At 38.4% G+C, this 25,923-nt stretch overlaps 1 protein-coding gene across 5 annotated transcripts in view; it reads left to right on the top strand.

Moving 5' to 3' along the window:
• The window catches only part of knl1 (kinetochore scaffold 1), a 58,172-nt gene extending 32,635 nt beyond the window's left edge, over positions 1-25,537 (top strand). For 4 of the 5 annotated variants that reach the window (XM_033026676.1, XM_033026675.1, XM_033026677.1 and 1 more), the window contains 16 exons: positions 1,532-1,676; positions 3,568-3,626; positions 4,055-4,153; positions 5,274-5,389; positions 7,086-7,176; positions 7,903-8,019; positions 10,648-10,735; positions 12,478-12,573; positions 13,585-13,624; positions 15,431-15,511; positions 17,998-18,098; positions 19,702-19,767; positions 21,025-21,134; positions 22,275-22,393; positions 23,019-23,141; positions 24,808-25,537. In XM_033026676.1, the coding sequence (XP_032882567.1) occupies positions 1,532-1,676; positions 3,568-3,626; positions 4,055-4,153; positions 5,274-5,389; positions 7,086-7,176; positions 7,903-8,019; positions 10,648-10,735; positions 12,478-12,573; positions 13,585-13,624; positions 15,431-15,511; positions 17,998-18,098; positions 19,702-19,767; positions 21,025-21,134; positions 22,275-22,393; positions 23,019-23,141; positions 24,808-24,961 (1,605 nt within the window). In that variant the 3' untranslated portion in view covers positions 24,962-25,537. The remainder of the gene's footprint in view (positions 1-1,531; positions 1,677-3,567; positions 3,627-4,054; positions 4,154-5,273; positions 5,390-7,085; positions 7,177-7,902; positions 8,020-10,647; positions 10,736-12,477; positions 12,574-13,584; positions 13,625-15,430; positions 15,512-17,997; positions 18,099-19,701; positions 19,768-21,024; positions 21,135-22,274; positions 22,394-23,018; positions 23,142-24,807) is intronic. The other variant, XM_033026673.1, reaches the window with a different exon arrangement.
• Positions 25,538-25,923: the final 386 nt, after the last annotated feature.

Here is a 25,923-nt window from a genome sequence, read left to right on the forward strand (position 1 = left end):
AAAATCAGAATTACAGCTTAATCAACATTATATGTAGATAATGTTATAAATAAATTAAGATGACATCTTAATGTCATCTTAAGGCAGGGTTGTGTTAAAGACAATTTCATAGCATCTTTCAGAGAAAGTTAAGTTAAAGGGTTGAGTTAAAGACCCTATTTTAACCACGTGCTACCCTTGGTTGGCTCGTTGAAAGAAAAATTAAATGCCATGTGGCTGCATATCCAACTTGAGGATTGTTTGAGTTGCGAACATCTTTCGGGGACGGAACCCTAGTGCGACCCAGGAAGGACTCGTCTATTGTGACATTTTGGATTTTCTTTTCAATTAGTTTTTTTTAAGTTCCATTAGCGCCATTAAAAAGTGGCTTTAATGAATTGGCATTTAGATTTACTGACCACTTAACTATGCACTTGAATATTCCATGCTTACTGCAGCATGTACGGGAACTGAATCCTGCTTAACTCCCCCTTTCTCCCATCCAAATAAAGTTACAAGGGAGATTGTGGTTAAGTACTTATTGGAGTCCGCCTTAAATAAAGTTCACCAGATAATATTGGATTTGTTTTGAATAATGTTTTTTCAGAGTTCACTCTTTTTCAGCTACATTTAATCTGTACATCCCAATTCAAGTGGAATTCAATCTGCTTTGAAAGAAAGATCAAAATTACCATCCATTGTGAACAATCTTTTTTTCAAGCTGAGTCAAATAAAATTGTAACATTTTTGATATGATAGACAATAGGTGCAGGAGTAGGCCATTCGGCTCTTCAATGCGATCATGGCTGATCATCCCCAATCAGTACCCCGTTCCTGCCTTCTCCCCATATCCCCTGACTCTGCTATTTTTAAGAGCCCTATCTAGCTCTCTTGAAAGCATCCAGAGAACCTGCCTCCACCGCCCTCTGAGGCAGAGAATTCCACAGACTCACCACTCTCTGTGAGAAAAAGTGTTTCCTCATCACTGTTCTAAATGGCTTGCTCCTTATTCTTAAACTGTGGCCCCTGGTTCTGGACTCCCCCAACAACGGGAACATGTTTCCTGCCTCTAGCATGTCCAAGCCCTTAACAATCTTATATGTTTCAAAGACACCCTCTCATCCTTCTAAACTCCAGAGTGTACAAGCCCAGCTGCTCCATTCTCTCAGCATATGACAGTCCTGCCATCTTGGGAATTAACCTTGTAAACCTACGCTGCACACCCTCAATAGCAAGAATGTCCCTCCTCAAATTAGGGGACCAAAACTGCACACAATATTCCAAGTGTGGTCTCACTAGGGCTCTGTACGACTGCAGAAGGACCTCTTTGCTCCTATATTCGATTCCTCTTGTTATAAAGGCCAACATGCCATTTGCCTTCTTCACTGCCTGCTGTATCTGCATGCTTACTTTCATAGACTGATGTACAAGGACCCCTCAGATCCCGTTGTACTTCCTCTAATATTTCTAATTTATGAATTTAATATATCTAAATATTATTGATTGGCATAGAAGTGGCATTTGTGTCATATTCAAATTATTATCAACACAGGTCTGTATTGCACCCGTTGTGCAGTGGGAAGGAGTAAAGCATGAAATAGGAGAAAAGAGCCTGCCGAATTTGACGACCAAGAGCCAGGAGAGCAACAGTTCTTTAGATTCAACCAAAGGTGATGGTACATCTGCTCATGCAATCCGTAAGTTGTGATGTAACACTTTAGTCTATTTGTAGAGAGTACTAGACCAAGGGGGACCCGTTGGGTCCCGTCCCCTCAACGAGCGGTTTGGGGGGGGGGAGGGGCGGCCTGCGGCGTCACACACACACTAACCACCCCTCACACACAAACCACCCCCCTTGATATTATATTAATATTATTCATTGGCTCCTTTTACCCATCCCAGCCCTATCCACTGACGCATAGCCCCCACCTCGCTGGTGTGTCTAGAAAGGGGGGGGGGAGATAGAAAAGGCAGAGGCAGAGAGAAAGGGGGGGGGGGGGTAGAGGGTGAGGGAGGTGGGGGGGAGAGCAGGGGGAGGGGGAAAGGAAGCCCAACCAAATTTAAAAAAAAGGTCAGATTGGCCAACAATTTTAATTACAAAAGTCAGGAAAATAATTTGCCATAGGTACAGAGGAGTGGATTTCTGAACTCGCAAGGAAAACATCTACGGAAATATGTAAAAAATATCCCGTTTCAGCGTCTGGTTTTCGAGAAGATATACGTTTCACATGCAAAATCACACGCGCACACACACACACACACTCTCTTTTAATAGATACTAGACCAAGTGCAGACCCATTGGGTCTGTTCCCGCAACGAGCGGTTGCAAGGGGAGGGGGCGGCCTGACGTCATCGCGCAACGCCACGCGTTAGGCGTATGACGCCGAGATGCCACGTACCCTCTCAATGTGTCTGCAGGCCGTTGACACGCGGGATTTTCGGACAGTGCAAGCCAGCTAGGATGGCGAAAAGCAGCGAGGGGAGCAGGCGATCTTTGGCTTCGGCCAGCGTGACGGAGCCGGGGTGGGGGGGGGGGGTGGTAGTGGAGGAAGTAAAATCGCTAGCGAAATGGAAAAATGTCGACGTTTTTGGAGGAGAGCCGGGCGGCAGCTGCCGTTATGGTCGCTGGCCAGCAGGAGGCGAAAAAATGAGTTAGTGGGGGGGGTGGAGGGGGGAAGGATTTTATTAAAAATGTGTACAGAAAAAGGACTAAATTTAATGAGTGGATGAGCGAATGTAAAAGCGAAATGGCTAGCGAAATGGTAAAAATCTCGGCATGTTAGCGTCTGGTTTTGGCGGAGTAATGAATCAAAGGCCAAAAAAATGACAGACAGACAGAGACATTTTTGTTGTGTGCTATCCAGTCAGTGGAAAGACTATACATGATTACAATCAAGTCGTCCACAGTGTACGGATACAGGATTAAAAACCTGTGGTGTATCCCGTTTACTTTGGTTCATCCAATGGACCTTTTGGAGAATAGCATTAAATGCTGATCGTTTGGCAAACAAGAGTTCCATAAAACTTAGTGGTAAAAAAAAGTCATTTCCAAGGGATGATTACCTTATTTCTGCTAGAGGTTTGATCTAAATGGGAAGAGTGAGATGAACCAAGTAGGTTTCAAATAGACTTGCCTTAGAGCTTTGCCTCACCATAGAATTGAACTTGGGAATGCTGCCATAGTCCTCGCTTTTAGAAAAATATTTATTTAGATTAATTTGCAATATTGGCATGTTGAACCCATGCTCATTTGATTCTATCTGCTTGCTTCTGTTCATTTATCAAAAACATGGTGCTACAACTTTTTTTGGCCAGGAGTTAGATTTACTTGTGATTATGTAGCTTTAAATAGAACTGCAAGGTTCTGAATCTACAGATTTCTTGGATATTTTTAACTTTTTTTGTTAATCAAACAAGATTGATTTAATCATAATTAATATTGAAAATTATGTTTGTGTCATCACTGCATGCAGTGGTGATCAGATGAAGGGTGGAAATGAAAATAGGGCTTTTAAATTAACTCGTGATAGTTGTGATGAAAGGAATGTGGTGATTTAACATTTTAATAATTTTTAAACCTTTTCTCAGCTCCAAAATGTAACTTAAATACATCTCTCGTGATCTTGGAGGAGTCTGAGTTGCATAAGGTATGGTCATTTTATTGCCTGTCCTTTAAATTTGAATAATTTATGGAGATCATTGAATGTACATTTATTCAATTATTATGTTGACTTTTAGGTAAAGCTGCGTTGAAGATTGCAAATCTTTTAGACGTTTTGCTCATTAACAATAGTACCTTGGAAACCAAAAATATACTGTATAATATTTAATAAATTGCTGCATTTTAAAGAATAATGCACCCTTCAGAAAAGAGCCATATGTCAATTAGTTGCAGTTTTGTTAAATGTTTAAATTTTGCATTAAATGCTTACTCAATTTAATGGCTATGTGACGTGTATGGTATGTCTTCAAAGCTAGCATTTTCTACGTAATATAGATACTTGTGTAGAATGTCATCCAAAAGTAGTTCCTTGAAAGCTGAATTTTTAAAAAAAAATAATAATTTCTCTTGTAGAAATTGATGGATGGTGAGATCACAGTCCGGGAATTCTTCAAGTTCTTCAAAGTTCAAATACGTGCACAGAAATCCCGCCAGAGTGAACTACATGTCAATGTAAGAGTACAAAAGATATTTTGTCTATTTTGTGCTCTTTTCATGTAGTAATGTTTTGAAAGTTCCACTAAGGCTGAGTTTCATTATGAAATTTTAACTAATGAAATGCATTTATTTGTGTATTTTTAAGATTTTTAGATGTCCCTTTGTTCAAATTTTGGTATGGTTGCCTACTTCAGTTGCCACTTTTAAAATATATCATGTACAAACAATTTGAAACATGCCTATAGCTACGTTTTATAACTAATTGAAGAAGGTTATGAGTTTTTAAAAATCACTTAAGTATTGTGGCAACGTCTTTATGTTACATTCAAGCTAACTATTCTCTGTCCAAAGTATATTTGGGTTTTTTTTGCCAATAGAATTGCACTAATTATTGCAGCAAATTGTGTACTTGTCATTTAAAAACAAAAATTTAAATTGCTCCCTTTGATAACAGACATCTAACTCAGCACTTCAACATGTTGTATGATGCACTTCATCATGGAGTAACTCAGTGGATTACCCTAAAATCTTGTAAACCAACATCTGCAATTCCTAGTTTCTACACTTTTATGTTTCATTTAGAAAGTATTATATGGCAGTGGTATTACTGGATTTTTTTTAGAGTTATTTAAAGCTATTTTTTCACAACCTCTTGATGTCCCCACAACCTTCTTAAGAACAGGCTGCTAATTTCACCATGCGAGGACACCTGAGAGTGTGACTATGGAAAATGACAAAGCTATTGCTTCTATTAATTCTTGTGCAACAATACTCTACTAAACAATGTAACATACGCTGCTATTTCAAGCCAATCGAAACCCGCCAGTGAGCATGGGACATCCTCATTCTGTAGCTAGGCAGGGAAAGACAATAAATAAATGTTCATGTTAATTGATCTCAATGCCATTCATAACAAATACTGTGGAAGCATTTTACTGTATTGGCTGATTTTGTGTATTTTCCAACTAGTGGACAAAATTCACTTCTGGATGTCTGTAAAAGTGGAACAAGTTAGTCACCCATGGTCTGTTTGTTGGCCATTGAAACTAGATTATTTTCCATGTTTTTATTATCATTTCTGAGATGCAGTTGAATTGCTATTAATTCAAAATGTATTATTTTATTTCTTGACCAGCCTGAATTGGACAAATCCTCGGGACTGGAGAATTGGCTGGCTGTGAAGTTCCTTCACCGACCAAAACGAGAAGTGTATGAAGAAGAGGGCATTGCACTCTCTACAGCCATTAATGAGTATGTAAAGTTAAGGGGGAGTCTTTGTCTCACAGACAGAGACATGGGTTCAATCCTTCTATCCTGACCTTGTTTGCTGTGTGTGGAGTTCTCCTTGTGATTTGTGGATTTTTTTCTGAATGCTTCAGTTTCCTCCCAAAAACTTGTGGGTTGGTAAATTAATTGATTACTGTAAATTAATCTTGGTTTGAGGGGGTTTGATGAGAAAATGGGGAGAAGAAAATCAAAAGGGATTAGATGAAGGCTTAATGTAGTAGAGGGTCAGCATGACTTAGTAGACTGAAGGGCGTGTTTCAATGTTGTATAACTCCATGGAATCTTAAATTGTCTGTCATAACACATTTTATTAACTTCATAGTTATCAATATAAGATTTTATTAATAAAAAATAAAGTTTCACAATTTAAGTCAAATGGCATTGTTAACAAAATATAGTTGAATGTTAGTTTAAATTAGTTTGGATTAATTTAAAATATGAAAAATGGAAAGATCCAGGTCATTAAATGGCAAGAAAAACTGCAGACCCTGTAAATTCAGTATAAGAACACAATGCTGGAAATGTTTAGCAAGTATTGCAACATTTGAGGGGAAAAACAGTAAATGACTATCCTATCCATGTACCTGTCCAAATGTTGCGATGTTTATCTCCTCTGGTAGTTCATTCCATATACCAACTACCTTTTGTGTAAAAAGAAAAGTTGCCCCTCGGGTTCTTATTAAATCTTTCCTTACCTCCCCCCTCCACCGCCCCATCACCTAAAACCTATGTCCTCTGGTTCTCAAATCTCAACTCTTGGTAGAAGACTGTGCATTTACCCTATTTATTTCTCTCCCAATTTTATACACCTCTATAAGACCACTCTTAATCCACCTGCACATCCTCATAAATCTTCTCTGCACCCTTTCCAGCTGAACATCTTTCACATAACAGGATGACCACAACTGAACACAATACTCCAAATATGGCCCTGACAATGGCTTTCACAACTGTAACATAACCTCCCAACGTCTATAATCAATACTCTGACTGAAAGCCGCCTAGACCATACTATTCATCTTTGATGCAACTTTCAAGGAACTATGTATTTGCACTCCGACATGAATATTAATCATGCCAGATTAATAGTTGGACAGAAAGTTGAGCAAGGAAGAGCTGGAGATACAGAATTGTTCAGGCACTCCCTCTGCTCCACAACACCTCCCAGAGCCCTGTCATTCACTGTTGGTCCTTCCCTGGCTAGACTTCCCAAAAATGCAACACCTCGCACTTCTTTGTATTAAACTTCATGAACTATTCATCAGCCCATACGCCCAACCAATCGAGATCCTGCTGTAATTTTTGACAACCATCTTTGCTATCTACAATACCACCCACTTTAGTGTCATCTTCAAACTTACTAATCATGCCTTGTACTTTCTCATTCAAATCATTGAAATAGATAACAAACAGCAATGGGCCCAGCAGCATACCTTAAGGCACACCACTAGTCACGGGCCTCCAGTTCGTGTAGCTAATTTTCTATCCAATTGGCTAGATTGTTTCCTGTAGGAGTCTCTACTGCAATAATTATATTTTCCATTTGTATATTCCTGCAAGTGCCCTTACTCCACAGCTCTCGGATAACTCCTCCAATTCTCAGGAAGCTAAATAGTTCTAATTATTTAATTCTAATTATTTATTTCCTTCTGCTTTTCAGCCAGAATGATCAGTTGTTAGACCTTGATAAACTCCTAGCAGAGGTGAACTTTCCACTTTTGAGAGAGGTGATGCAAATGACAAAAGAAGAGGTAAATGTTGATTGTACTCTAAGATTTGGTGAAGTTTAACTATGTTCAGTTGGGTCTTTCCTAATTAAAAGTTGTAATTGCTCTTTCTTGCTAGTCTGTCTTCCTTTTTGAAAGAAGATGCCTAGAGTCACAGAGTGATACAGTGTGGAAACGGGTCCTTCGGCCCAACTTGCCCACACTGGCCAATATGTCCCAGCTACACTAGTCCCACCTGCCTGTGTTTGGTCCATATCCCTTCATTCTAGTCCTATCCATGTACTTGTCCAACTGTTTCTTAAACATTGGGGTAGTCCCAGCCTCAATGGCAGCTTGTTCCATACACCCACCACCCTTTGTGTGAAAAAGTTACCCCTCAGATTCCTACTAAATCTTTTCCCTTTCACATTGAACCTATGTCCTCTGGTTCTCGATTTCCCCCACCCTGGGCAAGAGATTCTGTGTATCTACCTGATTTATTCCTCTCATGATTTTATACGCATGTTGATGTTGCATGTTGATATTCGGGGTCATGACTGCCCTCAATCTTCTGTTATTGATAATCATGACCTAATTTAGGTTTGGTATATACTCACCATAATTTTGCTGCATTTTAAACTGTCAATTTAGACTTTTCCGTGAAACAAACTTAATTTGAAAGTTAAGGTAATGATAGCAGGTGAACTTCAGGATTTATAATGGTGAAAAATAGCTTTGAAACATTTTAATTGGATTGTATTTTTTTTGTAGTTGCAACAGTTTCGTTCTTGTCTGAATGCCAAGAAAACTGCTTTTATGAAGAGGACTAAAGTGATCTGCCATGAACAAAAGGTTCAGCTATATTTGTCACAGTTGAATGCACTGAAGGTAATTATACTTTATGAAACACTGCCAGCAAGACTGGTACAAGGATATAGGTATTGGGTACAAGATCCAATCCTCGGCCTAAATAATTCTGTATCTCCAGCTCCCTTGCTCAACTTTCTGTCTAACTATTAAATCTGGCATGAGTAATATTTATAGGATTATTAAAATAGGGAAAAAATGGTTTTAAACTTGGAGAAATAATCTCTAAAACTACAGTTGCATTGTAGTCATAGATTGATGTATACTGTTGGTTTTGGTTGTCAGAAATTTAGTTAAAGGCTCACTTGGACTTCATTTAAACACTGTAAACAACTTTTCATTCAATAGCCTTAATGTTTACATTTGAATGGAAATAAAGGAACAAGATTATCTTCGATCTGACTGTCAAATCATCTTTCCTGCTGCATTTGCATGTTTTACAAAAGTGCGCCCATTTTTTTGAGAGAATTTGTTTTTTTTTTTAATGTATTTGAGTCCATGAGCTTGAGACTTGTGTCAAAGATGTAATTTATTTAATTAAATTATCCTTGCGAATTTTAAGCTAAATTAGTTTGCATTTTATCTTCTTTTAGACATCAGCAAGTATGTCAACAATAATCAGAATATAGCAACTCAAAGTAACTTCTGTATGTAATGCTAACAAGGCAATGAATTGTAATAGTTTTCAAACTGTACACTTGCATTCATTCACTTTACCACTGGGACACCATTTCTGCAATATGTGGAAAGGAAAAGGCAGCAATTCTTCTGTGATCTCTCTGACACCACCTTCCAGTGTCACAGCCTCGAAGGTGAAGGAGATTGAGACCAATGGACATATTGGAATACCTCCAGTTGAAATTCCCCTTCCAGTGGCACTCCATCCACTTTTCCATTTCATTCCTTCATTTCACTTGAATGCACTGAAATCCCCAGTTAACTCCACCTTCCATCTCCTAATATCTTCCTTATGCAGCCACTGTGAGTATTGACAACCTTCAGGGTATTGAAATAGCGTGTGAGGGTGAAATTTAATGATATTTTGAGAGGGTGGGCGTCCTTTGGATTCCAGTGGTAGATATGATGCCTCTTACACTTCCATCTGCAGCATGCATTCATTGAGAGTCTCTCTGTCAAGACAAAATATGTTTGCACAAATGTTTAGCCTGGTGAAATAGTGCCTCGGCTCTCTGGGCCTTTTTGAAGCAGCCATACATACAATACGAGATGCATGCTTCAAAACTTGCCATTGTAAGAACATGGCTCTTGAACCAGCAACTGATCAGTTGAAGAGCAGAAAGAAGGAAAGGAAGAAGTTAGAAATAACAGACAGTCCCTTCCGGCCTCTGAATTCTTAAACTCAATTCCAGGAACAAAATCATCAAATCCCCATTCAGTAGCAGTCCTAGATTTTTCTTGACTGATCATGACAATATCCCCCTGGCTAACAAATGGTAAAGTAAAACCACTGCAGAATAAACATTCCAAACAGAAAATTTGCAAATGAAAAATCTAATTAAATATTAGTCTTCTGAATGGAGATTGCAGAAAATTGTGTTGCATTTGTGCAGATTCTAATTTGCAGCCTTTCTTTTTTTAATCTACTTAAGCACTGTACTCTCCGGGTCCATCTGCCTCAAGTTCTACAATATCCCTCAAACCTACTGTAGCCAAAAATCTACCTACCTCAACTTGAATGTAGTTAATCACTCTGCATTTACAGGGATCTGGGAAGGGGGGAAATTTGGACACAGCACTATGTAACAAATAGTCAAGTTACGCAGTATGTGGGAAAAGCAAAATAATTCATGTTTCAGGTTGATTTTAAGTGTTAGAAAACTGGAAATGGCTCCTCCAACCACAATATGATGCTTTTACTCCCATTATTATATCTTGTGGAATGACCTTTAGTATGGCAGAAAACCCCTTTTTAAAACAAAAAAAAAACTGTTATGGTTTCAGTCTCATTAATTTGCTAAGTATTTAATCAAACGTTAATGGAAAATATTTTGGCAACTCAGTCCATTTTAAATTTAAGGTGATAGATTATTGTAAGGAAAGATTATCAAATGATATGAAACCAAAGGAGTTGAGGTGAGCATTGAAATACCAGAATAGCAGAATAGGCTAGTGCTGCATATCTTGCTGCACATCCTGAATTGACACCGAAGATAGACACAAAATGCTGGAGTAATTCAGCCATACAGGCAGCATGGTCTGCAGAAGGGTATCGACCCAAAACTTTGCCCATTCCTTCTCTCCAGTGGGTCTGAAGAAGAATCTCAACCCGAAAAGTCACCCATTCCATTTCTCCCGAGGGTCTGAAGAAAGGTCTTGACCCGAAACATCACCCATTCCTTCTCTCCAAAGATGCTACCTGTCCCGCTGAGTTACTCCAACAATTTGTGCCCAAATTCATTATCAAAAGAGGTATCTTGAGTGCTTGATATTTTCCACTTTAAAACTGAATCTCAATAATATCTTTGCTTTGGATCTTATAACGTGTCCTTGGGAGATTGATAAAACAGATTTAATTACACTGAATACCATTTAGATAAAATTTCCCCAACACTACCTTGGATATTACCGATTTAAACTAATTTTGGAATTATAAGAGTGGCATGTTATGTTTCCTGATTCCTATTTTAGGCACAACGTCAGCAAAGGAAGGAATACGAAGATTACTTGGATGATATGCTAAACAAAATGGATGACTGCATCGCGTCATTAGATCTTGGTAATTAATTATATACCTTGGATAGCTGGAGAACTTTTCCTCGTACTTCAATTTTGATTGGCTTGCACCTCATTAATGTGATTAATTAGTGCATGCCTTCTGGTAACTGATATGAGAGCATCTTCACTCTCCATTATGATAACCTGGGAAACTTTTTGAATGACGGTGCTATCTACCAAAGTCTTTACACCTCCTACCTTGGAGTTTGGTGGCATCAACTGATGCAGAAGCTGTCCTGATGTTCTTCATAACGATGAGTGGTGATGGTGCGGCTGGAGCAGACATTGTCACTTTGAATGTAACAGTTAATCATGTTCTCCATTTGTTTTAAACCTCCAACTGTCTAATCAGCCTGTGCCAACTAAATGGGATACTGAGTTGGATGATCAGCCATGATCATATTGAATGGCGGTGCAGGCTCGAAGGGCCGAATGGCCTACTCCTGCACCTAATTTCTATGTTTCTATCCCATGGGATCCAAGGAGAGATAGAGAGATAGCAGAATGTATAGTAAATTGGCTTTGTGGAAGGAAGCGGAGGGTGATGGTGGAAGGTTGCTTCTTGGACTGGGGGACTGGGACTAATGGTGTACCTCAGGGCCTGGTGCTGGGTCCATTACTGTTTGCTATCTATATCAATGATTCAGAGGAGAATGTACAGGGCAGAATTAGCAAGTTTGTTGATGATACAAAAGTGGGTGGTATTGCATGTGGTGAAGATGTTTGTCAAATATTGCAGCAGTATCTTGATCGGTTGGCCAGGTGGGCTGCGGAATGGCTGATGGAATTTAATACAGAGAATGCAAGGTGTTGCATTTTGGAAAGTCTAACATTGGCAGAACCTGTACTGTGGATGGTAGGGTTCTGGGAAGTGTTGTCGAGCAAATGAATCCAGGAGTGCTGGTACACAATTCCTTGAAGGTGTCGTCACATAGATGGGATGGTCAAAAAGGCTGGATAGGACAGGTTTAGAGGGATATGGGCCAAACGCAGGCAAGTGGGATTAGTGTCGATGGGACATGTTGGTCGGTGTGGATAAATTGGGCTGAAGAGCCTGTTTCCACACACGATGACTTTATTGCATGGCTTTCAGCATTCACAATTATATTAGAGAAACCAAATGCAGATTGGGTGATCTACTGGGTGGCCACTTTCTGGAGTACAAAGGGGGGGCACAGTAGTGCAGATAATAGAGCTGGTGCCTTGCAGTGCCAGAGACCTCGGTTCAATCCTGACCTCGGGTGCTGTCTTTGTGGAGTTTAAATGTTCGCCTTGTGAATGCGTGGATTTCCACCAGGTGCTCCGTTTTTCTCTCATGTCCCAAAGAAGTACAGGTTTATCGGTTTATTAGCCGCTTTAAAGTGTGTGGATGAGATCCCATTTGATTGTGAGCTATTATCTTTATTAATCATTAGCGGGTGAATAATCACAGTTCTAGAAACTACCTCCATGGTAATATATCTTGGCTTTTTAATTACTAAAATAGGTAATCCAACAAAGCTTCAACCCAATTTTACTGTGTCCTTTTAATGGCGAGATGCAGCTGTAATAATCCATTTTGAAATATTTTTGCCCCGAATATAGTTCTGAATGGGGTATTAAATTCACGGAGTGTTTTTTTTTGTATAGATGCTGTCTGACATGCTGTGAATTTCCAGTAATTCCTGTATTTATCCTTCTATCAATTTACAACAAATACTAAGCATAGTGCAAATTATGAAAATGGTCTTTCTTTGAATATAGGAAATTTAGGAACTCTCGGAGAGTGTAGCATGGATGACATTGACCATGATGAGAGTTTGATGCAGCTGAAGCAGGTTGTGAATGAGAGACACGAGGGTAAGAAATTAGATGATATCAGCAGATGTGAAAGAATGTTCCCCAAATTTTTCATTATTTGCTGGTCATCCAAAATAGCAATGTTTGTATGAGTAGTTCTGATTTTTACAATTAAAATGCTAGTTTCTAAATAACTGTGACATGACTAATATTAACTGTTTTGTGTCAATCCTATGTAAACAACCTATTGATACAGAAGTAAAAAATGTTTTTTCACATTTGTATTTTAGTAGAAGAGATTATGCTCTCTTGCGCACAAGAGGCAATCCGCAGGATGTCTACTTTCTGCGTCCCACACTTCCTACTTTATTTGTATTTTGGGTACTGTAGCCTACTGCACTCCTATGGCATTTATGGATTCATTTTATTTCCCTTTATTGGTGGAGAGTGTTCTGCAAAATAGTTTCTCGTCCACGATGCAAACAAAACATTAAACTGGGCCGTAAGAAGAAACGTTTATAATGATGTAATTCCAAGTGTTTCAAGTCGAGTTTAAAGGCATACATTTTGACATGTAGAGGGAGCTATTCTCTGTCTGCTTGTCTCTGTGTGATGTGTATCCATAAGAATTTTCTTCACAAACAGCAGCTCCCATCACATTAATTTCCTAAACATTCTCTGCAAAGATCTTACTATTGCAGTTTCTACAGAAACATAGTTTGTATGTTTGTTGGGGGTAGTTGTGGTTCTGTACATTTGAATTTCACTTGACACAAGATGAACCGAATTGTAACACTGAAGCGATTTATTTGCTTTGGGTATCGCTAAAACCTAAAAATGGCCTGCAAATTCGGAATGTTGCCATTGGAGGACTCATCTGCTAAAAATAAGCAAAATATTATTGTCTTTGGATTAGTACATACTCAGAATGAATGAATGCAATTCATCTGGATTTAGCCGAAGCACTTTTTGTTGACTCGCTTTCCCAGGTTTGCATTTTGAGTATAGGCTTCAGTTACCTGCGACAAGAAAACTGGCAATATGTTGTTTAACTTTGTCCCTTTTCTGCAGATCTCAGGAATCTTCAGGCAGAACATTCTAAAATGGAAAGGTATTTATATTTTCATTAATAGTTGTGCATTCTCATGTGTATTTACATTTTTTGGTACAATAAGTTTAAGATTTTGTTTTTCCAGCACTAATCCGTAGTTGTGTTTTCAGGAACTGACATTAGAGAGCCGAAATTTCGAAATATTAACATGAATTAATATTTTCGGTTTTGTTTGTTTGAATATGTCTGCTGATTGATTTTGTTTTAAACTGTGTATTGGTCATTTGATTGAAATGTAGAGATTTTTGGCTCTGGATCAGTTTTAATTTGATATGCAAACTTAAGGGCTTATTTGAATTGGTGCTAATATACTTGTTCTGATTTACGGAATCAGAATAGTTATAAATAGGGGCAGATGTAATTTGATGGAACAAGGTGGTGACGAGGGTGTGTGCAAGTCACCTTTAGAGGATAGCTTAAAAAAACAGGAACAAAAAGGAGAAGCTTTTGCTAAGTAATTCCAGCTATCTTGCCATCAATGACTTTTACCAAGGCTGCAGGTGCAAAAAGCTTGGACGTAAGCATAAAAGATAAAGAATCCTTGGGTGCAGTAATGTATTTTAGTATTGTAATTCCTCCAGCTCATCATCCCTGCAGCTTATTCCAACTGAATGCCGTACTGTTTTAAGAGCACAACTGTCTGCTAATGCCTCAGCATATGCACTTGTACCATGTGGTTTTAAATAAATTTGTACAAACACTCTGGTGCCTCTATCGGGTGGGTAGAGGCATCTGACTATTGATTATCCAGGCTTGTCATCTTCAATACATATTTCAGTTTGTGATAAGGATGACTCTAAAGAACTGTACAGAACAAGAGTTATTGTGATATCACAACTCTGAATATTGCCATTGGAGGTTTCATCTGTTAAAAATAAGCTTGTTAGTTTTCTTTGCAGACAAATTGTGGATTATCAGGTGCTCTGAAAACATCACTACCTGACAGTTGTCCTCCAAGAGTAGGACTCCTTCATTTGAGCTGCAGAGTGACACTCCAGCTCTGATTCCTTTGTATTTCAGCTAATTTCTTTTTAATTTATTATAAGCAAATGTACAAAAATAGAACCAACGGCATATACAATTATCCAGTATTGTACAGCTTCAATTTTAACTTTTTAGCTTGAATTGGGGAAAAAAGAAAGGAGAAAAAGCAAGAAAGATAAAAAGTGAGATGTGCAAAGATAGAACCCCTAGACTACCAGTGTAGCCAAAGAGTGAATAAATGAAAGAAAGAAGAGAGGAATAGAAAAAAAATAAAAGGACAAAAAGAAAAAGAGAGAAAAAAAGTGGTGATATACCTGCCTCACATCCCTCCCCACCCACCTCACCCAACCCGTAATTAGATTTAAATCCAAAAGTTGTGTTGTGCCATGCTATCCTTGTAATAAATCAATGAATCATGTCTTCGAAAAATGATCTGTTTTTTCTGCCAAGACGTCTAATATTTTCAAGATGTAGCGTCTCGGACATGTTTATAATCCACATCTTAAGAGTATGGACTGATGTATGTTTCCAAAATTTAAGTATTAGTTTTTTTGCCGTTATCAGGCCATAATTAAGGAAACATCTTTGAAATAGTGATAGTTCAGAGCAGGCTTCTGAAGTACCTAGAGTGATCAGTTCCGTGTCGGGATCCAATTTTATTTTTAGTGTTTTTGAAAAAATTTCAAAAATTCCTCTCCAGAAATGATGTGACTTTATACAAGAGGCAAAGGAATGGGTTATAGTTGCTTCCTTATTTCAGCTAATTTTTAATCCTACTATTTATATTTCGCTTTCTTGGTGTTTCTTTTTCCTCTTTTTCAGTGAACTTGCTAAAGTTCTTGATGAAAAATCACAGCAGGAAAACGCTGCCAAAATGTTGGAACTTAATGAAGAATTTCAGGAGTAAGTACTGAACCGCTGTGTTAATTTGCTCCAAAAGCTAATCATGAACCAACAAGTGTGAAATGTGTCATCTGTGGTGAGATGTTTTTGCTTCAGATTGTGTGCTATAGTGTTAGAGGGAGACGTCATGTAGCAGTTTTTTTCCAGGCAGAAAACCTCCAAGGAACTTTCTTCATGGCTTTGGTGCAGTGACCCTTTGCTAGAATATTCTTGTGGTAATATGACACATTTAATGAAGTTATTCCAAGCTTGTGATTTTATTTTCCATTGGTCTATTTTGTATTTTGATACGAGATTGACAGCCAGAGGCGGCTGTGAAATGCTTCTTGGTTCTTCTTGGTTTCTTGGTCCTCCAAAATATTCCAAATGGAATTTAAACTTGAGGTGGTGAAGGGAGGGCTTAAGCCAGAAAGGGTTATTGGGAAGAAAGAGCTACTTTAAATTTAGTTGCATCTGGTTGGGTAACTATAGTTGGGTGGAGATTATTCCATGCTTTAATTGTGCGGGGGAAGAACGAATTGCTGTACACATCTGTCTTTGTAGCTGGGATCACAAATTGGATCGAATGCCCTCGTCTGCTCCTAATTGGTTTGGGTTTGGTGTAGGTCTTGTAGTCTATGCCGAGCTGACCATTTAACATTTTGTAAAAACAGGTCAAACGGTGAGTTTCACGTCTGTCTTGGAGAGGGTTCCACCCCAGAGAATTCAAAAGTTTGGTGATACTCGCTTCTCTCTCTCTCATAGGTGTTAGTAACAAATCGAGCTGCCTGTCTTTGGACACGTTCGATGGAAGAAATGTTTTTATTTGTGTATGGGTCCCATGCTGCAACTGCGTAGTCCAAATTAGGTCTAATGAGGGTGAAGTATAGCTTCTCCTTGACAGAAGTTGAACAATGATGAAAGTTACAAAATAGTCTTGAGGCATGGCCTGATCGATGTGCGTAAATGAGGTTAGCTAAGTTGTGCATACCAGAAAATTTATATTAAATTGCTAGGTTTTACTTAGTTGATTTCAATCAGAGCATGAGATGAGTACATTTATTTGTTGCCTTGGCCAAGGAAGGATAAATGTGGCCAGGAATTGCCATTCCTGACTGACTAGATGGAAAGACTATTTAATGGAGTTTGGCCAAAAACACAATCAGATTTGTTTTTTTTAAGTGATACAGTCTGAAGAGTCTGTTGATTCTCTACCCAGAGACATATTGGAAGATTAATGGCATTCATAGAGCCATACTCGCGTCAAGAAATATCTTAAAGTAAGGAAATCAGGGGAAGTCTTTAATGTGAAGCACAGAAGCCTACATACCACATCCTTGTTATCCGCAAGGAATAGGGGCAAGGAATAAGATGGTTCTGCTATAACACATACCAAATACAGGTAGTACCGTATGATGGCAGCCTTGTCAACGGGCTGCCTCGTCCTTTTCTTCTTTTGTTTTTAGGCTGTTGTTAAATATATGTTTTAGTGTATCTTTAGTTTTGTATCATGTGGGGGATGGGGGAAACATTTTATCTCTTTCCTCGACGGAGATGCAACTTTTCCGTATCGGATCTCCATCCGCACTTCGGCCTCACATTGAGGAGCTGGCCGCTTCTTACTGGGGATCGACTGTGGGTGCTCCATCTGCGGCAGCCTGCGGACTTAACATTGTGGAACTTGTGGTCCCTTGGTTAGAGATTGACTTTGGGAGCTTCGAACACCATGACCGCGGGAGCTACAACTGCCCCGACCGTGGGAGAAAAGGAGGGAAGAAAATAATACGTTATTGCCGTCCATCACACCGTGCTGTAGTGGATGTTTATGTTAACTTTTATGTAGTTGTGTGTCTTGTTGCTTTTTTGGTGTGACTGTATGGCAAATCAAATTCCTTGTATGGTTTTTACATACTTGGCTAATAAATTAATTGCAATACAATACAGTATGCACTCCCTACACAAGGGGCAATTTACAGAGGATAATTAACTTACAAACTCACATGTCCTTGGGATGTGGGAGGAAACCGGATCATCCAGAGGAGACTCGCGTGGTCAAAGGAAGAATATGCCACCTCCACGCAGATAGCACCTGAGGTCAAGATTGGACTTGTGCCGGTGGTGCTGTGAGGCAGCAGCTGTGCCACTGTAAATCATTAAGATATATTCAAATATTTGAAAGGAGTTGATATTAGCCAACAGACTCAATTGAATGTACAGTATAGATTCTCACAAGCACCGATCAACTTTGAAATCACAAGATTCAATTTCGACAAAGTTAATTCTATCCATCAGTGCACTGCAGAAAATCTCTTGACCCAAGTAGTCTGTAAATCTATCACCCCTTTTGTGTAGACAATTATTGATTCCTCAATGTGTATGTTTTAGATATTTTTGTTTGCAAAAGTTCAAGATGGGGCCATTGGCCAATATCGTAACTGCAGATCCACAAATGCCAAGTCAGCAGAGGACACAATTATTTCTTGCACTAATAAACCTGTTTTTTTCAGGCTTCTAGAATGGACATTGGTGCCTTGTCAAGGTGATCGAGCTGTTTACAGATTTCTGTATGACTCCTTAGAGCTGATATTGCAGTATGGGAAGGCTGAAGGTAGTTCCCTATAATTACAAAAATTGAAATGTATTTGTTTTGTTTTGTTGGTGAAATAATAATTGTTACGGTGCAGTTTTTACTTGAGCACTGAAATTTAATGATTGCTTTCATTGTCGGGATACAGGCATCAATGTATTTTTCCCCATCACTAATTGCTCTTGAACTGAGCAAATTGTTCATAAGCAGCTGAGCAAAGTTGAGAAATTATTAGGTTGTTAGCTTGGGGATGTTTCAGTTGAGCAAATAAGGACGGCAGATTTCCTCCCTAAAAAACATAAATCGGATGGGCTTTTAGAACAACTAATCATTTGGTGGTTACCGTTGGTGACTTTAGCCTCTTTATTCTAGATTGATTTAATTATTAATTAACATTCTGTACCTGTTCAGGTGAGATCTGAACTGTGGTACGTTCTGGGGTGATTGTCTAAATTCATTGCCTCAGGTTTGTCCATGTAGTTGCAGTTAGCAATTGGATGTATTGTTTGGCACGCACCCACAACGTTTTGCAAATATGGTTTTTATTTCTCCATAATCTTAACAGAAACATACGTCATTCAGCCCAATTAATTTAGTTTAGAGATACAGCTTAGGAGCAGACCCTTTGGCCCACCGAGTCCATGCCAACCAAAGATCACCCGTACACCAGTTCTATCCTACACACTGGGGACTATTTACAGACCATCCCTTTCCTTTGGAATACAGAGGCAGAAATCCAATTTTCTGCAGTTTCCCAGCATTCCCATTGGTACAGGCTGGGATTTTTATATATTTCAAGAGGTAATAAATTTGAGGCTCTGGTGATTTACATTTCATTAATTAGTGGAATTAATTAATGGTGTAACTATGGCTTGGTGTGTATTTTCGACAAGAAGGCCTCGCATTCAGGAATCAGCTTCTGGGCACAATGGCAGGGCAGGTAGTGCCGCTGCTGCACCTGGGTTTGATTCCAAGGTCCAATGATGTCTGGATTTTTCCCAAGTGCTCCAGTTTCCTCCCACATATCAAACAAGTGCTGGTAGTTTAACCTGCTACGATAAACTGTCCTGAGTGGGGTCAATGATATGGAATTGTTCTGAAAGCCAGCATGGATCTGGACTCAATTGTAGTAACAATTTAGACTGAAATTACATGTGCCACTGCATTTAAATGCAGGTTGGACAGTGAAGAGAATGGGTACCAGCTTGACTGTTAAACATTGTGTGAGAACCTGCTTCCATCCCGCTTGATATGAATGACTCTTTCAAAATATATTTCTGTTTATCACTTATGCAGTGATAAATACCTTGATCAAGAGATACAGTATGAAAATAACATTATATCACTGGGATGAAACTGACAGCATTTGACTCCAAATTTAAAAAGCATTAAAAGGCTTTGTTAGTAATATCCCCTTTTGGTCAGATTTCGTATTTTTAAATTATGTTGGAGCACTTGTTTAAATAGAAATTTTAAATAGAGCCGGGGGAATTTGTAGCATTCGTATTAGTGGCATGATAGTAGGAAAGATAATGCAGCCCCATGGATTTTATAATATTTTTCCATTTGTTCTCAAAGTTTTATTCAATTTTTGATTGAGCTATTTAATCTGTTCTGAATGCAGGTGCAGATCTTTCACCTGGTGAGAAGTGCAGAATTCTTGACGTTAATCTCGTCTCTGAGTTGGATGGTAAGTTAAAGTCGTAATTATTTGGATAAGTTTCCACATTTTTTGCTTTTGTTATTTTTATTTTCCAAACGTAATTTTAGATTAATAAAAAATGTCGTCTTTTGGTTTTATTATGAATTTAGTTGAGGCAATTGAGTTGGGTCCTTCTTTAGCTATCCTCCATGCATTTCCAACTAAGTGAGACACTTATATGTGCCACTTATATGTGCCCAGAGGATCTCCATCCTCTGGGCACATATTTCTCTGCAGTTCTGAATCCATGCAACCAAGTTACTATTGATCCTGTGCATCTTAAGCTTCTGGATCAGCCTACTATGAGGGTCTTTGTCAAATGCCTTGCTAAAAATCCTTGTAGATTACATCCACTGCCCTATCCTCATCAATCACCTTCGACAACTCTGCGGAAAAAAAATTCAATCATGTTAGTAAGACATGACCTGCCATGCACAAAGCCGCATTGACTTCCCTAATCAACCCAGTCTCTTCCAATGAGGAGTAAATCGTATCCTGAAGAATCCTCTTCAATAATTTCCCCATCACTGTAAGCTTACCGGTCTATAGTTCCCTGGATTCTCTCTACATTTTTTATCCTTGATCCCTGAAGGGTCCTACCCTCTTATAGGTTACTCTCTTGTTTTCAAGGTAGGTATAAAAAGCTTTGAGGTTTTCTTTAATCTAACTCGACAAAGCCACGTTGTGGCCCCTTTTGGCCCCTCTAATTGTGCGCTTGAGTTATTTCCTCCTTCCTATATATTCCTCAATAACCCTGTCTTATTTCATTCTCTTAAACCCTGCATGTACTTCCATTTACTTTGTGGCCACATTTACACCCTCTTTAGTCATGCAAGGTTCTATTACTTTGCCATCCTCAGCCCTCCTCTTCACTGGAACCTGACGGTTCTATACTTTGATCAACTGGCCTTTAAACAACTCCTGTGTGTGGTCTTGCCCATAACAACTGCTGCCAGTGTACCCTCCTGAACTCCTGCTCTAATTTAGTACCTTCCTGCAAGGTCCAGCCGCCTTCCCATTCAAAACAGTGTTAAAACTTTTGGAAGATAGACACAAAGTTCTGGAGTAACTCAGCAGGTCAGGCAGCATTTGTAGAGAAAAAGGATGGGGAAAATGCCCAAATTAAAAAATGAATCCTGGGTTTTAAACAAAACTCTCTTGCTGATTCTGCATGGATAATGTCCTTCTTTACAGCAAACTTGCTCAAAACCATGATTTTTTAAAGCATTTTGTTATATTTTGCAGAGGAAGATAGCCCTGCACACTCGAAGCTTGTTCATGAACTAATTCTGACATACTGGAAGAATCGAGACAGTTGGCATCATACACACTCAAAAGAATCTCAGCTCCCCATGGTATGGATAGCATTACAGTGTCAACATTTCTTTGTCATTAACTAGATCCTGCTTTCCACCCTTTCCTGTGTTTGGGCTGTTTATTTGCCTCTTGTGGTCCCTGCATCTTTTTCCTGTAATTCATTTATAATCCATTAAATATATTACTGCTTATGGTTTTGATGCGAGGTCATCAACTGACCTAAATGGTAAATCGGTTTCTCTCTTCTCCAGCAGAAAGTGATCAGTTACCTTCTAAAATCTTTTTATTTTTTTGTATTTCCAGCATCTATTGTATGTGACATTGTCTCCTCGCTGTCATTTTATAAGGGGAAGGAAATTGACATAATTATGTGACAAAGCTATTGGTCAACCATGTCCTGAAACCATGTCCTGAAAGAGTATTTATTTAAAACTGTAGTCTGGTCTGATTTTCATATCATTTGTATAACTTTACCATCTGATAAGATTTTTTTTAAAAGACCTCTTCTCCACCCTTTCAATTTGTTCCCGAAGGAAAGTCTGCTGTGTCTGATGTCAGCTGATCAGGACAATATATTCACCGTAAGGAGAAGGGTCTATGAATCTACTAAATCTGTCAGATCTTAATATTAAATAATTAAAATTCTTAATGCTAGTTTCCCACAAGTGTCAGTTTAATATGTCCAAAGAACAAAGGGAATTATTAAATAACACTCTAAAGGTGTTTTCTAACATGAAATGAAGAAACTGAGAAGCAGAGACATTGCATAGCCAAAATTAATCAAATCTCAGGATCATGTTCCATGATTCTAAATTGTCCCAGTACTGAAATAAATGTTACTAACTGGATTTATGCAGGAAACTTCAGGCTGGTTCCTTGGTTAACTTTGTCTGAATTGCAATTAAGGGTGAAATAAGTATAAAAGCCTAAGGCAAGTGCAATATTTTTGCAATATTTCTGAAAGACATTTGTGCAAGGTCTGTTCAGTGTTGCATGAAATATTGCATGATATTTTGTAACTGCAACACTGAATTATCTGATAGCAGTATCTCAAACAAGCCATTAATTGATCCACTGTGAACTGATTGGCTAAAACAATACATTTTAACTTCAGGGCATAAGTACTCTGGTACTTGTAGGTCTACTATATGTCATATTCTGTTTCATTGCCATTCCAGCTGCTACTTGATCTCTCGCTTGTGGTGAGTCGATGCCGATTACTTGGTGATGAACTGGAATACTTGTTGAATTGGGGGGCAAAATTTGATATATCGAAGACACAGATTCAGCACATGGAGTAAGTGGAGCTGCAGCAGTGTGCGCGGGATGACAGAGTGGTGCATGTATTTGGGGAGGAGGAGCTGGGAATGAAGAATCAACATTTTCAAAGCTCAAATGCTTTTCTTCCTCATTTACCTTTCTAAAGTGACCACGCATTAGATTTGTGTCATAGAAACAGAAAATACTGGAAACATTCAGGTCAAAGAGCATCTGTGGAGGGGTGGGGCAGAGAGAGAGAGAGAGAGAGAGATAACATTTCAGGTTGAAGATCTTCATTGCAATTGGGAACAGGTTCCAACGAAGGATTCAACCTGAAACATTAACTGTTTCCATAGTTGCTGTGTAACCTGCTGAATGTTTCCAGTATTTTCTGTTTGTATTTCAGATTTACAGCATCAGTAATATTTTATTTAATAGGGTTTATCTACTGTACAGTTAAATATAATGCCTTGTATGGTCTTGCTACTTGTGGAAATATGTAGTGCACATTGAAGCAGAGTAACAACAGTATGTAAAGGAAAGTAGAACAAAGAGTAACATACGTTGGCAACATCGAAACTTGACTAGCTCAGAGATTCGCCCTATCTCGATTCACTGTTATATCCTGATCTGTCTGAATGTATTGGCTTTTATTTTTGTAGTGTGAAGTTCCTTTTCTCGAGTTATGAAGCATTGTCGAAGTTTGAAGTTACTTTTCATATTATGCCTGGTTATCCATGGCTTCCTCTGCAGTTCACATTTAATTCTCGGTTTGGAAACATCAGGTGAGTCCATGTGTTCTCTGCTGTATTTCTTTTTTACATTCCATGCTCTGCTTTGGCACATCTTAGTATCTTTAGTGGTGGATAGTACTGGTGTCGTTGTTTGGCATCCTGAGAAATGGACAAATCACAGCAGATCTGATGACATCAATGTCTGAAGACATCTGGATCAGCCGTTAAATTACCTGACTAATAATCCAGAGGATTGGAAGAATAATCCTTTCCTGGCAGTCATTTAGTTAAATCTGGAATTTAAACAAAACTATCGGTTAGCAGCAATGACCAAAATTAAATGGTGGTTGAAACCCCTCTGGTTCATTGGTACCTCTGGAAGGAAATCTGCCATCCTTTGTCTGGCTTATATGTGACTTGAATCCAGTGAAATGGCTTAGCAAGTCGCAAAGTGCAAGGACAGTCATGATGAGCAATAGATGCTGGCATTACCAGTGACACCAAGATCTTAAATGATGAATACATTTGAAAAAGTTTGCAACTGGCTGGAATAGTCATTCCAGAATTTGCATTTAAGTAATCAGACACATTTTAGTTTTTTGAAAACAAGTTATGGTAATAGTGAGAATGAAACTATCATGTACTAATATACCAAAAAGACACAAGGAACTGCAGATGTTGGTTTAAAAAAAAAAGACACAAGGTGCTGGCGTAACTCTGAGTTACTCCAGCACTTTGAGACAAGAGTACCATTTGGTTTTGTCATGTGAGGAAATTTGCTGACCCTGTGTGGCTATTCATTGTCTAAAATAATCAACTCAGTAAGAAGCCACTGGCTTCAAAGGAGGCCAACCTTCCCAGTGAATGCCTCGTCCGCTGTATGGAAAAGAGAACTCTACTCGAATCAGGTGGATATAGCTGAATATAAGAATGGAGCATATTGTGGTGATTACATTACTAACCCTATCCACATTTTGTGACAATGGCTCAATTTTAAAGTAAATTGCCTCTGGTTTTAAAATCCAGTATTATCCACCCTTTTTATTTTCAGCCCAAGTGTGGGATCAAACCTAAGTCTTCCTGCATTAACTCTGTTAAACATCAAGCCATTATTTGTTAGTTATCGCCCTTTGACTTACGAACCATGAGGTCTACTGCACATTGTGAATTGATTTGACCTTCAGTAGCAGATCAGCCAAAATGCTTTGTCATTTACCTGAAATGTACTTCATTGTCGTTTACTGGAAAATTCAAAGTTGAAGACCAGTCTTTTTTTAATACAACTGTATATATCCTGGGGAAATTGTATGAGCCACGAGTTTATACAGTTTTATGAGCAGTTTTGTAAACGTGTTGCTACTTAATTGAAGGTACGTGATTCCTAGAGAATTTTGCAACTGTGAGAATTATTATGAAATATTTCAATTTGAGAATAAATGTTCTCTAAAATAGAGAGCCAATGTTTACCACATTTTTTGTGATTATAAATTTTTCTAATGTGTTATCAGGTGAAATACTTAAACCTGTGGCTAAAATGTGCATAGCAACTGTATCATTAATACGATAATAACTAGACCCCTTCAACTTATAAAGTAATTATTTGTAAAAAATAAATGAATAAAACAATGTACAGATTATATGCTTGTTGTAAGTTGCTTTTAATGATGCTGGAAAATTAATATTAATATTAAGAAATAAACCTTTGTTTTATTTGTAGTGGTGAACATATTAACAATGTCCTACTGACTGTAAAACCAGGACATGAGTACCTAATCAGGATTGTGAAGAGTCTGTTCCTGACGCTGCTCACCAAACCAGGAGCTAACAGATTTGTGACAACGGGTCTCTTCTTGACCAGGAATAAATTATGAACATTCAGCCGTTGTTCACAAATCAGTAACAATTTGTAATCGTTCTCATTTGTACTATAGGACCTTTTGATGAGCTTTGTACAATAAAACAACCAAGGATGGCACTGTAAGTAAGTTGTTGTGAGTGGCATCCAATCTTTGTATGTCAAGGAATTAGGGATAATCTGCTGTTGAATACAACTCAGATTACATAAATGAAAGTTTCCTTTTGGCTGTTGTTTAAATTTGTAAAGCACAGTTCCTACTGGCCACAGGACTACAAAACAATCTGCCTACAATGTTGGCTTTTCTATTCTGAATGTTAATAATCATCACTTCAGTAAAATTGAAATAAATTCATATGAATGGAAAGTTAAATATGGTTGGGATATTCATGACAAATTTGACTTTACTGCACAGTGCGGGAGATGGCTTCTTCTTTGTAGTTCAGAGTATAATGAAACTTGATGGATGATATGTCCTCCATTCCCTAGCATGTTTCATTTACCTGAAGAGTGTAAAATAAATAATGCTTAGATAAGACCATAAAATATTGATGTTTTTTTTAACTGAAAATAAAGTTATGTTTGCCATTGATTATGATTCTTGTTTTTAATTTTATTTGAGTATGCAAACCTCTGTTTATCCTCTCATCCAAAAGTATCGATGCTGTGTCTGCAGTCCTTTACTCAATTGCTGGAATGATGCTTAAACCTGCTCAAAAGATCAGGCATTTGGCAAATTAATTAAACTGACACTGGCGTTGTAAGTTACAAGAACCTCAAATGAAAACAAAACAAATAATTCATTAGCACTGGTTCCTCTCGTTATTTTATTGGTGGTTACTATTTAAATGTTGTCACGTGCACTGTGATGCAGTAAAAAACCTTTTGCACACTATCCAGTCAAATCATACTTTACACGAGTACACTCAAGCCCTACACAAGTCTAAAACAAAGTGCTGGGGAAACTCATTGAGTCAG

Source organism: Amblyraja radiata, chromosome 9, assembly GCF_010909765.2.
Source record: "Amblyraja radiata isolate CabotCenter1 chromosome 9, sAmbRad1.1.pri, whole genome shotgun sequence".
In the NCBI taxonomy this organism is placed as follows: Eukaryota; Metazoa; Chordata; class Chondrichthyes; order Rajiformes; family Rajidae; genus Amblyraja; species Amblyraja radiata.